At 46.6% G+C, this 15,105-nt stretch overlaps 1 protein-coding gene across 2 annotated transcripts; it reads right to left on the minus strand.

Annotated features, from left to right (window-relative positions):
• Positions 1–273: 273 nt before the first annotated feature.
• On the minus strand, positions 274–10,913 carry EEF1AKMT2 (EEF1A lysine methyltransferase 2). Of its 2 annotated transcripts, none has more exons than XM_069980082.1 (6): positions 10,646–10,750; positions 10,387–10,452; positions 6,746–6,860; positions 5,278–5,388; positions 4,113–4,329; positions 274–652 (listed from the first exon to the last, which is right to left on the minus strand). In XM_069980082.1, the coding sequence occupies exons 1-6, from the start codon at positions 10,738–10,740 to the stop codon at positions 549–551; spliced, it is 708 nt and encodes a 235-aa protein (XP_069836183.1). In that variant the 5' UTR covers positions 10,741–10,750; the 3' UTR covers positions 274–548. The 2 variants fall into 2 exon arrangements, with proteins under 2 accessions (XP_069836183.1, XP_069836184.1); XM_069980083.1 differs by lacking the exon at positions 10,646–10,750 and adding an exon at positions 10,803–10,913 and having other exon boundaries at positions 277–652.
• Between the last annotated feature and the right edge of the window lie 4,192 nt (positions 10,914–15,105).

Here is a 15,105-nt window from a genome sequence, read left to right on the forward strand (position 1 = left end):
CCAGGGTCCCCAATGTCCTTAAAGAGGATGTACCACCTTGTAATGTGTGTTATTTTGTGAATAATTTCTTAGTGCCGCACCACCCCTTTACTGACAGCGGCTACCTGTCATTATCCCCGGCTCCTGGGGCTCTAATGCGTGCAGGGCCAATCACACTGATGCAGCCCGAAGACATTAAAACCCTTTCATAGCAGGAACGTAGGAATGTATATATACTTATTGTGGATGTAAAGGGGTTAAACCCTTCAATATTTTCTGCAAAAGAATGAACATGAAGTATAATAATTTATTATGTATTAATGTATAAATGATTTATTTTGTGTCTTTGATGCACTATACGTCATCCAAAGAGATCCAGCAGGAATCATACAGAGAGCTGAGGGGAATCAATAGTCCTCCCCTATACCCTTATTGTCCATATCCACAGACACTGGATGAAACCTACAACAGTCTCATGCCCGGCTGTCTTCCTCTAGTTACAGGTCTCTGGTGTAGTCAGTGTGATATAACGTCCTATCCAGGTAATCACATCTCCATGGTATTATAGTTTATGAACAGATCCTCCTCCTGAACACAAGAGCTGTGACGCTGCGGCCAGACTGTCCCCCAAAGCTGAAGGACGGGGTGGGAAGCTCATCTGTTACTTCAAACTCTGTAAAAAAAAAAACATAAAGTAACAATAAAATACCTATAAACTATCAGGCTAAATCCACAGCTGTATTGTAGATATAAGGACTTCTTTCACACAGTCACATCATAGAATCATCCAATAGCTGTAGCCATAGACACTTATATCATACATGGATATGGTGCTAGGACCTTCTGATCGTATATTATATGGCGAGTGGAAATGACATCAGTATGGAGGACTACACTGAAGTTATATTGTTCCTTTATATAATATACATTATATTGTCCTTCATTCTATATAGTAGCTCAGCATGGATCAGACATAGGCATCACCCAGGCATATACCCTGTTGCTGCACTTAGCGGTCAGTTTACCTTCAATCTCATGATCAGTATTATCTGTAATCTGCACATAGAGCCTGCATGAGGGCAGACTCTATGAGAGGATCACCTATCTGTTAGGACAGTGGTAAGGATTTCTCCTCTGCCTGTTAAGAGAAGGCCATGCTGTGGCAGTCCTGATCAGTCAGTGACAGGTCCTTATCCTGTCACTGGCTCCCAGCAGTCAGACCCCCACTGATCAGCTAGATATCCTGTGGATATGGGATAACTTCTATATACAGTAAAACCTCCTCTTTGAGACCAATTTTTTATTACATTCTTTGCTATGGCTTATTTATATAGCAGCAGTAGGGAACCTTGGCTCTCTAGCTGTTGCAAAACTACAACTCCCATCATGCCTGGACAGCCAAAGCTTTAGCTGGAGAGCCAAGGTTCCCTACCCCTGCTATAGCACCAACCCATTCCTCCTCCTATCACAGTGCCTGGCTGTAAGAATCAGGCCGGAACCGGTTGAGACCATCTAAATATTTTATTTCTCCCTTTATGGCATGAATAATGCATTTTACTGATCACTTATGCATTTCATCTTAGAGATGGAACAACATCACAAACACTGGATTCACAATCTCCAGATACTAGACCCGAGTGCGGTCAGGGTTTTTATACACTGTATCCAGTAGTGGAAGGAAAACATCATGTCACTGATTTACACTAGCCTAAAATGTTTCGTTTTAGCTCTAACGTTAACTAAGCTTCTCCTATCCCCATGTGCAGGACATGTGCTGGACTCAATTGTGTTCGGGAGCCCCATAGAAAATGAACTATGCAACAGTATCGGCTTTAGTCATTGAGGCTATGTTCACACTACGTATATGTCCGCCCGCATATTTTTCGCGGCCGGACATATACGTGTAAAACTGTGGCCGGAATTTAAGCAAGTAAATTACGTACGGTCCGCGAACTTACGCCCGTAAGCAACGTACGCTTCCCGAGCGGCGTACGTAGCGATCTGACAGCGGTCTTTTACTTGGATATCTTCGGCTAGCCCCGGACACCCCACAGAACCTTTTGGATCGGCAAATCAAAGTTGAAAAATTAAGAAATCACCACTCCGTACGGGACCGCATGTTACGCTACAGGCGTAAGTTACAGCATTTCCGTCCCGAAACAATGGTCTGGTTCATTTTTTACGGCGCCGCGTACGATCCGGGCGTAAGTTCTTACGTAGTGTGAACTGTGCAGCTGTAGATCCTATACTTTCCATTGTACGCAAACTACGTAAATCTCCGGCCGCTTACTCACGGAGCGCGCTACGGCCGGAAACTTACGTACTGTGAACATAGCCTAAATCTGTAATTGGTAAGGGACATAATATGGAAGCAGAAAGGATGCTGTTTTATGCTTGTCTTACCAATTTTTTTTTTTTTTTATAAATATGGTCAGCATTTAAAGGGGTTATCCAGCGAAAATCTTTTTCTTTCAAATAAACTGGTTTTAGAAAGTTATATAGATTTGTAATTTACTACTATTTCAAAATCGTAAGTCTTACCATACTTATCAGCTGCTGTATGTCCTGCAGGAAGTGGTGTATTCTATCCAGTCTGACACAGTGCTCTCTGCTGCCCTCTCTGTCCATATCAGGAAGTGTCCAGAGCAGGAAAGGTTTTCTATAGGGATTTGATGCTGCTCTGGACAGTTCCCTGACATGGACAGAGGTGGCAGCAGAGAGCACTGTGTCAGGCTGGAAAGAAAACACCACTTCCTGCAGGACATACAGCAGCTGATAATGGGAAGATTTTTAAATAGAAGTATATTACAAATCTATATAACTTTCTGAAACCAGTTGATTTGAAAGAAAAAGAGTACCCCTTTAAGAATCTGATCATGGACCTGACTATTGTGACCTCTCACTTATCTACTTACAATGGTTCCTGATGCAATCCAGTTAATATAAATCACAGATACTCTTCTAAAGTAAAGCTTCCCGGATACATCTGAAGTGTGATCAGCAGCCTTTGGTATGTCCTTGTTTATGCAGCTTCTCATAGGATTAATGGGTAATCCTGTACAAGACTGCCCCCTAGTGTCATCCTACTGCATCACACCACTATTACTGTAATGGGTCTTTTAACAGATTCCTGCAAATGTGAGAACAGCTCGGAGATTCGGTTACTGGAAACATTGTGATTTTAAGAGTTCTTCACCTAGAATATAGTCAAATATAAAGTAACAGAAATCTTTCCAGAAGCATTTTCATTTTATGGAGGAATTCTAGATTGGCATTAGTGATCCTTGACCTAAACTATGTGGCCATGTGATCTCAGGGAGCAAATACAAATTTTTGATGGGAATATATAATAATTTAAAAGTGTCCCTGGCATTTAACAAAACTTTTGACATGACACAAAGGGAAGTCAAAAGTTTTCATCCATCAGGGTCTGGATGTTAGGAAGAGTGAGGAAAAGTGCGTGGCTGAGAACTTCACTTCTATGGAGCCCCAATTTCTTAAACTGGAAACTTAAAAGGGGTATTTCACTTTAAAAAAGTATTTTATATCAACTGGGGCCAGAGATTTGTAATTTACTTCTACTAGAAAATTTCCAGTCTTCCAGTACTTATCAGCTGCTGTATGTCCTGCAGGAAGTAGTGTATTATTTCCAGTCTGACACAGTGCTCTATACTGACACCTCTGTCCATGACAGGAACTGTCCAGAGCAGTAGCAAATCCCCATAGAAAACCTCTCCTGCTCTCCAGACTGGAAAGAATACACCACTTCCTGCAGGACATCCAGCAGCTGATAAGTATTGGAAGACTTAAGATTTTTTTAATAGAAGTAAATTACAAATTTCTGGCACCAGTTGATTTGAACAAAAAAAATCTAGTGAACAACTGCTGGAAATTATTGTTTGCTCTCAAGAGTGGTTTAAACTCAGCCTTTGGCTATTGTGAATACTGTTATGTTGTATTGTCATATATTTCTATCTGGAATTGGAGAAGTTTCTGGTGTTTTTGTCTGATATTGCTTAAAAAGAGAATAAAAAAAAAAAAAAACCTTTAAGTGTAGATTGCAATATACATATACCAGATTAGACAGTGACGTGAGAGAGAATATCACATAGCACCAGATTTCCAGCTCTTACCATTACTAAACTGCTGGAGCAGCTCATCTTTGGTCCAGTTGCAGGAAGTGATGATGAAAATGCCATTTGGCTTCAAAATCTGACAGAGTGACTGTATATACTGCCGGCGTTTTCCTTCTGAACCATTGGGGTCCAGACTGACTGCATCGAAGGTGCCTTTATCCAGACCTATATCATACTGCTCTGCCGGACGGAAGGAGCCCAGGAAATCTGCAACCTGAAACAGAACGCACCTTCCAGTACAAACCAGCAGAAACATAATGGAGTATAATGAAGTGGCAGCTGGGGTGGGATACTAAAGCCCCTATTCCATGGAACGATTATCGGCCGTATTCGGCTGATATCTGCCATTAGGGCCGATAATCGTCCTGTGGAATTGACAGCAACGATCAGCCGACATAGTTCATGTCGGCTGATCGTTGCGTTGTTGGTCATTCAAATATGTTGAAAGACAAACGACTGATACAGCAACGATCTGCTGCCGTCGCTCCGTGGAATAGCAACGTCGGCAGCAGACGCTGCTGTATCCTATGGGCTGACCGGACGATCAGTGATCCCCCTGCAGCTCTCTGCGGCCCCTTCCGCACTCACCCTCTTGCTGCTACAGCGTGGAATAGCGGCAGCAGTGAGCGGGGAACGAGGAGCAAATGAGCGCTAATATATTGTGTTTGGGGCTATGGTGGGAGTGATAGGTATATAAAGGCACAGTTTAATGACAGGCACACTTTAAATGCGGGGACGGGGCTCTGATTGACAGGGTGAGGAGCCATTGCCTTTCTGTCTCTGGCCACAAGAGGCCGCTCACTTGTGTAACTGCTAAGTGCAAAAGGAACAGTAGGGAAAACCTATTCCCCTATACTAGGAAAGGGGAACATTCAGCACTTCAGCTCTGGCTGTCCAGGCATGATGGGTATTGTAGTTCTGCCACAGCTGGAGGGTTGAAGGTTCCCCATCTTTGCCCTATTCTATCCCTCAGCCTATAACCTTAGAGTGATTCTAATAACAGATGTATTCAGAGTTTAAATAACTATCCACAGTATAAGGAATAAGTGTGAGATTGTGGAGGGTCCCAATGCTGACACCCCCTGTGATCTCCAGGACCATGATCCTACATCCCACCTGACCAGTCCTGAGAAGAGACAGCAACCAATCCTGCACCTCTCACCTGTAGATTTACACTTTGGGACACTCCTTCCTTTTCACATATGTTTCTGGCCAGTGCTATGGCATCTGAGCAGTAGTCAATACCCAGGAGGTTGCTGTACCCCGACTTTGCCTGGAAAAAAAAGGGCAAATCACACATAACTGTGTATATCACTATTTTCTGTATTACACAGCACAGATTATACATACACAAAATGTATACATAGTATTATCACACAGCACAGATTATACACCGTATTATACATACACATATATACATAGTATTATCACACAGCACAGATTATACATAGTATTATACATACACATATATACATAGTATTATCACACAGCACAGATTATACATAGTATTATACATACACATATATACATAGTATTATCACACAGCACAGATTATACATAGTATTATCACACAGCACAGAATATACATAGTATTATACATACACAATATATACATAGCATCACACAGCACAGATTATACATATTATTATACATACACATATATACATAGTATTATCACACAGCACAGATTATACATAGTTTTATACATACACATATATACATAGTATTATCACACAGCACAGATTATACATAGTATTATCACACAGCACAGAATATACATAGTATTATACATACACATATACAGTATACATAGTATTATCACACAGCACATATTATACATAGTATTATACATACACAATATATACATAGTATCACACAGCACAGATTATACATATTATTATACATACACATATATACATAGTATTATCACACAGCACAGATTATACATAGTATTATACATACACATATATACATAGTATTATCACACAGCACAGATTATACACAGTATTATACATACACATATATACATAGTATTATCACACAGCACAGATTATATATAGTATTATACATACACATATATACATAGTATTATCACACAGCACAGATTATACACAGTATTATACATACACATATATACATAGTATTATCACACAGCACAGATTATATATAGTATTATACATACACATATATACATAGTATTATCACACAGCACAGAATATACATAGTATTATACATACACATATATACATAGTATTATCACACAGCACAGATTATACATAGGGAAGATTTATCAAAAGGGAAGATTTATCAAAATGGTGTAAAGTGAAACTGGCTCAGTTGCCCCTAGCAACCAATCAGATTCCACCTTTCATTCCTTACAGACTGTTTGGAAAATGAAAGGTGGAATATAATTGGTTGCTAGGGGCAACTGAGCCAATTCTAATTTATACCAGTTTGATAAATCTCCCCCATAGTCTTTTGCTGGTAATTTTTAGCCAAAATCAGGACGGGGTCCAAAGAGAAAGACGTCCAAATTTCTACATTATACTGACGGCTGGAGCCCACTGACCACTCCTGGATTGGCTGGGAAACCCACCCCCATATGATATGCATTGTGTGATGTCACTCACCAGTTCCACCAGCAGCATGCCGTTCCCAGTGCCTATATCCACTATTGAGGAGGTCAGCGGTACCTTCTGCGCATTTAACCATCGCACAACCCGGGTCATGCTTCCTTCTCCAAACCTGATAGGAAGAGGTTAGATGTGACACATACACTATGTATTTACTCTACTGTTCTGTGAGCCGGTATATTATATATATTCCAAAACTGACACTAAAGAGTGTGTGTACAGAGCCCGTATCCTCCTGTATATTGTCACTAGGGTTCAGTATTAATTGGTACCTGATGTTTATAAAATCCTTTGACATGACAGAACTAATAGGTGGAGGTCTGGTGCTAAACCCTCCGGTGATAGGCTCAGTGGTTAGCACTGTATCCTTGCAGCGTTGGGGTCCCACCAAGGGCAACATCTGCAAAGAGTTTGTATATTCTCTCCGTGTTTGTGTGGGTTTCCTCCGGGTACTCTGGTTTCCTCCCACACCCAAACATGCAGCAAGGCAAATTTACATTGTGAGCCTTAAGGGTGTGTTCACACCTACAGGATCAGCAGCAGATCTGCGGCAGATCCGCAGCAGATTTGATGGTGCAGATTTGATGCTGTGTTCAGTTATTTAAAGGGGTAGTGCGGCGGTAAAAAATTATTCACAGAATAACACACATTACAAAGTTATACAACTTTGTAATGTATGTTATGTCTGTGAATGGCCCCCTTCCCTGTGTCCCACCACCCCCACCCGTGTACCCGGAAGTGTAGTGCATTATACATACCTGATCCATGCCGACACGCGTCCGCCATCTTGTGCCAAATGTCATCTACGGACTGGCCGGCCCGAACACCTTCGATCTTCCAGAGTGCCGGCCGCGTCATCAGCTGATGACGCGGCCGGCACTCAGGAAGATCGAAGATGTTCGGGCCGGCCGAAGATGACGTTTGGCACAAGATGGCGGACGCGTGTCGGCACGGATCAGGTATGTATAATGCACTACACTTCCGGGTACACGGGTGGGGGTGGTGGGACACGGGGAAGGGGGCCATTCACAGACATAACATACATTACAAAGTTGTATAACTTTGTAATGTGTGTTATTCTGTGAATAATTTTTTACCGCCGCACTACCCCTTTAAATGAAATCAGCTGTGGATCGGCTAAGTGTGAACGTACCCTAAGGGCTATACTTATGGAAGACAAACATTTTGTTACATGTCACCTAATGGATCATACAACAATTTCCCCTACATACTCAGTTTAAGCTTATAGATTTCTACACCTGATCAAAATCACTACATTAAAGGTGTCACTTAAAAAAAAAAATCGCTAGAACAGATTATATAGAAACTTGAGGACAGAGAGAAGAGCTTAGCTAAGCGCTTCTCCCTGCTTATTCTGGTGACTGGTGGGGGTTTCCACATCTAGACCGATCACAATATGACTCTATGAGCTGCCAGAAGTGACACCCACATTGTAAGCCCTATTAGTTTGCAGGACTGTCCCAACAAAATCAGGACAATTATAAGCAGGGCCGTCTTACCCATTGGGCAGGGTAGGCGGCTGCCCGGGGGCCCTTGCGTCCTAGGGGGCCCCCTGCCCTCTGGGACACACCTGTATTTTTTGCTTTATAAGACGCACTTATAAAACTAAGTGCGTCTTATAAAGCGAAGACGGCTTCCAAGCAGTGCCGAGCACCGCAAGGAAGCCGTCCTGCCCGCCCCCTGTATTGGCGCTCACTAAGCATATGCATAGTGAGCGGCCCCCTCCGCCCGCCCCTTCTATAGCTTCTCAGCTGAGCTGATCAGAAGCCCAGGAAAGTGCAATGAGCAGCACTTTCCTGGGCTTCTGATCGGCTCAGCTAAGTGGCGATAGAAGGGGCAGGCAGTCCAGGAACTCACCCGTCCGGCGGCCCCAGCAGCTGATGTCTCCCGTCAGCGCGCCACTCCCGTCACCCTCCGGGCACAGGCAGCGGGGTACAGAGACGCTGCCTGTGTCCTGGATGTGTCGTGCAGCCGGACACTTCCGGCACAGGCAGTCTCTCTGTACCCCGCTGCCTGTGCCCGGAGGATGACGGGAGTGGCGCGCTGACGGGAGACATCAGCTGCTGGGGCCGGCGGAAGGGTGAGTACCTGGTTTGTTGGTGTGGGGGTCACTGGCTACTATGGGGGGCACTGGCTACTATGGGGGCACTGGCTACTATGGGGGCACTGGCTACTATGGGGGGCACTGGCTACTATGGGGGCACTGGCTACTATGGGGGGCACTGGCTACTATGGGGGCACTGGCTACTATGGGGGCACTGGCTACTATAGGGGGCACTGGCTACTATAGGGGTGCTGGCTACTATGGGGGGCACTGGCTACTATGGGGGGAACTGGCTACTATAGGGGTGCTGGCTACTATGGGGGGCACTGGCTACTATAGGGGTACTGGCTACTATGGGGGGCACTGGCTACTATGGGGGGCACTGGCTACTATAGGGGTACTGGCTACTATGGGGGCTACTGGCTACTATGGGGGGCACTGGGTACTATAGGGGTACTGGCTACTATGGGGGGCACTGGCTACTATAGGAGTACTGGCTACTATGGGGGGCACTGGCTACTATGGGGGCACTGGCTACTATGGGGAGCACTGGCTACTATAGGGGTACTGGCTACTATGGGGGGCACTGGCTACTATGGGGGCACTGGCTACTATAGGGGTGCTGGCTACTATGGGGGGCACTGGCTACTATAGGGGCACTGGCTACTATGGGGGGCACTGGCTACTGTGGGGGCACTGGCTACTATGGGGGCACTGGCTACTATAGGGGTGCTGGCTACTATGGGGGGCACTGGCTACTATGGGGGCACTGGCTACTATGGGGGCACTGGCTACTATGGGGGGCACTGGCTACTATAGGGGTGCTGGCTACTATGGGGGGCACTGGCTACTATGGGGGGCACTGGCTACTATAGGGGTGCTGGCTACTATGGGGGGCACTGGCTACTATAGGGGTACTGGCTACTATGGGGGGCACTGGCTACTATGGGGGGCACTTGCTACTATAGGGGTACTGGCTACTATGGGGGGCACTGGGTACTATAGGGGTACTGGCTACTATGGGGGGCACTGGCTACTATAGGGGTACTGGCTACTATGGGGGGCACTGGCTACTATGGGGGCACTGGCTACTATAGGGGTACTGGCTACTATGGGGGGCACTGGCTACTATAGGGGTACTGGCTACTATGGGGGTACTGGCTACTATGGGGGGCACTGGGTACTATAGGGGTACTGGCTACTATGGGGGGCACTGGCTACTATGGGGGTACTGGCTACTATGGGGGGTACTGGCTACTATGGGGGGTACTGGCTACTATGGGGGGCACTGGCTACTATGGGGGGTACTGGCTACTATGGGGGGCACTATATGGGGGAATTGGCTACTATGGGGGGCACTATATTCAAAGATGTGGGGGATTTGATGGCGGCAGTTGGGGGGGGCCCCAATTCGCACCTCTGCCTAGGGGCCCATAATGCTGTTAAGACGGCCCTGATTAGAAGTATGGATTTCTATGCATTTGTGAACAATACAGATCTGTATTCTGCATAGTGTGAATGAGGTGTAAGGCATGCTCGGCATCATGGCCTCCTATGGTATCAGGACACTCACCAGATCTCTCCCTCATCTCCATAATCCTGGAAGGTCCTCAGCTCCCGGCTATAAACTGCGTCCCAGCTAGAGGAAGAAGCAAAAATCTGCCTGAAAACTTTGATGGACTGTTAGTGGCCACGCCCTTCCCAACAAACCCCGCCCACTTGTCACACTGCAGCATCAGGGGTAAATATGGTGTAATGTGTTGTTGTTTTTTTTACATAGAAAAGCATAAACGGTTTGATAATTTCCCAATAACTACAGCAGTGCTGTCCACCTTGTACTGGGTCCACAACCCCGAGACTGGCATGCTGGGAGTTGTAGTTCCACTGCAGCTGCTCTGGGTAAGCGCTTTCCAGAATGACTGCGCATGTCTGCACGTGCTCTCAGTCCCGCTGCAGTATGGCGCCCCCAGTGGCTCAGCCTGTACTCACTGCTCCTTAGTTCCTAGAGCCGAGGGAGAAAACTCAGCCTCATTCATACTGTGCGGAACGCGAGACAAGCCGGGCGCATGGAGACGCGCTACACGCTACGATGGCTGATGACGTCACGGCCATGTGATCAATCACGTGACGGAAGCAGCCAGAGGCTGCAGCACCCGCCTGTGAGCTGTAGAGGCAGTGTCGAGTTGTTGTAACCTAATTGTAGATGTAGCAGAGCCGAGTGTTCGTAGTTGCAGCTGAGCTGTACATGTAATATTCATGCAGGAAATGTTGCAGTTCAGAGCTGTAGTTGCAGGGCTAAGGATGCAGTGTTGGAGCGCAGAGCTGCAGATGTGATGTTGGTGTGCAGAGCTGTAGATGAAATGTTGGTGTGCAGAGCTGTAGATGAAATGTTGGTGTGCAGAGCTGTAGATGTGATGTTGGTGTGCAGAGCTGTAGATGTGATGTTGGTGTGCAGAGCTGTAGATGTAATGTTGGTGTGCAGAGCTGTAGATGTAATGTTGGTGTGCAGAGCTGTAGATGAAATGTTGGTGTGCAGAGCTGTAGATGAAATGTTGGTGTGCAGAGCTGTAGATGAAATGTTGGTGTGCAGAGCTGTAGATGAAATGTTGGTGTGCAGAGCTGTAGATGAAATGTTGGTGTGCAGAGCTGTAGATGAAATGTTGGTGTGCAGAGCTGTAGATGTGATGTTGGTGTGCAGAGCTGTAGATGTGATGTTGGTGTGCAGTGCATGGCTAATTTGCACCTGTAATAAAGCGCTACTCTAGCAGATCGGTGTGCTTGATCAGTTGTGGGCCAGGCCGTATGAACCATCACTGGTTTGGTTATGTGCCCTTTAATTTTCCTATATTCGACCAGGCGTCTACTGTTTACTATTCGGTTCAGATGACAATGATTTAGTGCACCTTTACACAGAGATTTATATGACAGATTTTTGAAGCCAAAGCCAGGAATGGATTTGAAAAAGAAAAAAAAGAAATCTCAGTCTTACCTTTATGACATGTTCTCTGTTTATAGTCTGTTACTGGCTTTGGCTTAAAAAAAATCTGTCAGATAAATCTGTCTGTGTAAAGGCACGCTAAGGCTGCATTCCCATGTTCCGTGTTCCTCACGGATCACAGACGTGAAATGCCTGTAATGGACTCTCCCCCCGCCCGGGCAGCATCTGTAATCAGCTGCTGGAAGGGGGGAACTGTACAGATATGCGCTGCGCTGTAATAAATCAGTCGTGCGACTCTCTGTCATTACAGCGCGGAGCAAATCAGTACAGCTCCCCTGCTCGCAGCATCTAATTACAGATGCTGCCCGGGGCGGGGGAGGAGTGTTACATGCATTCTTGAATTGCTGCACAAAAGATCACATAAGCTCATTTATCGGCTGATGGCTGGCCCACATGGCCTGATTATCTACTCCCCTGCTCTCTTCACCACTCCTCCTAGCAGTCTGCATCCCAGCCTGCTCCCTCCACTCCTCCTCCTAGCAGTCTGCATCCCTGCCTGCTCTCTCCACCACTCCTCCTCCTAGCAGTCTGCATCCCTGCCTGCTCCCTCCACTCCTCCTCCTAGCAGTCTGCATCCCTGCCTGCTCTCTCCACCACTCCTCCTCCTAGCAGTCTGCATCCCTGCCTGCTCTCTCCACCACTCCTCCTAGCAGTCTGCATCCCTGCCTGCTCCCTCCACTCCTCCTCCTAGCAGTCTGCATCCCTGCCTGCTCTCTCCACCACTCCTCCTCCTAGCAGTCTGCATCCCTGCTTGCTCCCTACACTCCTCCTCCTAGCAGTCCGCATCCCTGCTTACTCCCTCCACTCCTCCTAGCAGTCTGCATCCCTGCCTGCTCTCCACTCCTCCACCTAGCAGTCTGCATTCCTGCCTGCTCCCTCCACTCCTCCTCCTAGCAGTCTGCATCCCTGCTTACTCCCTCCACTCCTCCTCCTAGCAGTCTATATCCCTGCCTGCTCTCCACTCCTCCACCTAGCAATCTGCATTCCTGCCTGCTCCCTCCACTCCTCCTCCTACCAATCTGCATCCCTGCCTTGCTCCCTCCACTCCTCCTCCTAGCAGTCTGCATCCCTGCCTGCTCTCTACGCTCCTCCTCCTAGCAGTCTGCATCCCTGCTTGCTCCCTCCACTCCTCCTCCTAGCAGTCTGCATCCCTGCTTACTCCCTCCACTCCTCCTCCTAGCAGTCTGCATCCCTGCCTGCTCTCCACTCCTCCACCTAGCAATCTGCATTCCTGCCTGCTCCCTCCACTCCTCCTCCTAGCAGTCTGCATCCCTGCCTTGCTCCCTCCACTCCTCCTCCTAGCAGTCTGCATCCCTGTCTGCTCCCTCCACTCCTCCTCCTAGCAGTCTGCATCTGTGCCTTGCTCCCTCCACTCCTCCTCCTAGCAATCTGCATCCCTGCCTTGCTCCCTCCACTCCTCCTCCTAGCAGTCTGCATCCCTGCCTTGCTCCCTCCACTCCTCCTCCTAGCAGTCTGCATCCCTGCCTGCTCCCTCCACTCCTCCTCCTAGCAGTCTGCATCCCTGCCTGCTCCCTCCACTCCTCCTCCTAGCAGTCTGCATCCCTGCCTGCTCCCTCCACTCCTCCTAGCAGTCTGCATCCCTGCTGCTTCCTCCACTCCACCTCCTAGCAGTCTGCATCCCCGCCTGCTTCCTCCACTCCACCCCCATACCTGATCAAAATCCCTGCCTGCTTCCTCCACTCCTCCTCCTAGCAGTCTGCATCCTTTGCCCTGCTCCCTCCACTCCTCCTCCTAGCAGTCTGCATCCCTGCCTGCTCCCTCCACTCCTCCTCCTAGCATTCTGCATCCCTGCCTGCTCCCTCCACTCCTCCTCCTAACAGTCTGCATCCCTGCCTGCTCCCTCCACTCCTCCTCCTAACAGTCTGCATCCCTGCCTGCTCCCTTTACTCCTTCTAACATCTAGTTGATGTGCAGAGCGCTGTAGATGGATATTCACAGGTAAATCAAGGCTTCCCTTTCTCGCCACTCAAAATGCTTAGGGCAGCTGTCCCTGGTGGAAATACCAGTGTACCTACTGCTGTATATCCACAGTATTGTAGTGTAAGCTCAGTGGTTACTGTACCCTTCCTTGCGGTGATGCTGCTGTTTCTTCCATTTCTGCTCACATAGCACCTGGCAACCCCAGTGCATCAGTAACTCCATCTCCATCCACATGCCCATCTAGTCCTTTACAGTGTAAATCATCAGCTCAGCACAGTACCAGTCTGTTCAGTCTAGTGCACTTTCTCCAGCACTGAGATGGTATAGCAGAGAGGAGTATGTGCTGGGATTGGCCAGTGAATTAAGGGAAAGGAAGCCATGTGTGTACTGCTGAAAAAAAGGCCTGCTCTTGTCCAGCCCCCTGAAATGGATAGAATAGGAAGTACTGTAGCTGTGCACCATGGAGGAGATACTCAGGGGCTGTGTAACAGCAGTGAAAGTACTAAAATCCCCTTTATTTGGCTCCCGAGTGCTATGGAAATCCACATTACAGGGTGTCTGTAAGATATTAGAGGGGAAATGCCCCCAACCCCACAAAAAAAACACTTATATGTCACAGGTGCTGTTCTCATATATTTCTTGTAAGTTCTTTTAATGTTCATTACATAATTCTAACATTAATTTCAGTTCCCAAACAAATAATTAGATTCTTCATTTACAACAGGAATCATTTCCATTAGAAAAGTTACAGTCCAAAATGTTGGAGAAAAAGAAAATCACCTATTTCTTCACCCATATAGTACTGAAAAGCAAGGTGGTTCCTGGTCCGGTGCCTCCTTATAAAGATTTATGGCTTCTGTATACAACTGCTAGAGCACAAGAACTTATAATATCATAATCTACAGACAATTTAAAGGGGTAGTTCACCATTTTTTCTTTCTTTCAAATCAACCGATGCCAGAAAGTGCCAGAGATTTGTAACTTACTTCTATTAAAAAATCTCATGTCTTCCGGTATTTATCAGCTGCTGTATGCTTTGCAGGAAGTGATGTATTCTTTCCAGTCTGGAGAGCAGATGAGACTTTCTATGAGGATTTGCTACTGCTCTGGACAGTTCCTGACATGGAAAAAGGTTGCATCAGAGAGCACTGTGTCAGACTGGAGAGAATACACCACTTCCTGCAGGACATACAGCAGCTGATAAGTACTGGAAGACATAAAAATTTTTTAATAGAAGTAAATTACAAATCTCTGGCACCAGTTGATTTGAAATAAAGGGGTTGTTAAAAAAAAAAAAAAAAAAAAAAGTTCTGCTCTAAGGACTAGTCAGCACTTTTTACCTTCTTTTTAGCC

This window comes from Dendropsophus ebraccatus, chromosome 8 (genome assembly GCF_027789765.1).
Source record: "Dendropsophus ebraccatus isolate aDenEbr1 chromosome 8, aDenEbr1.pat, whole genome shotgun sequence".
Taxonomy (NCBI): domain Eukaryota; kingdom Metazoa; phylum Chordata; class Amphibia; order Anura; family Hylidae; genus Dendropsophus; species Dendropsophus ebraccatus.

Coding starts and splice junctions, on each gene's coding strand:
- EEF1AKMT2 (XM_069980082.1), bottom strand. CDS start 10,740: ATGCGCAGTCATTCTGGAAAGCGCTTACCCAGAGCAGCTGCAGTGGAA. Junction 6,861..10,386: donor GGAGATGAGGGAGAGATCTG/GTGAGTGTCCTG, acceptor TCTTCCTATCAG/GTTTGGAGAAGGAAGCATGA. Junction 4,330..5,277: donor CCCAAAGTGTAAATCTACAG/GTGAGAGGTGCA, acceptor GTTCTGTTTCAG/GTTGCAGATTTCCTGGGCTC.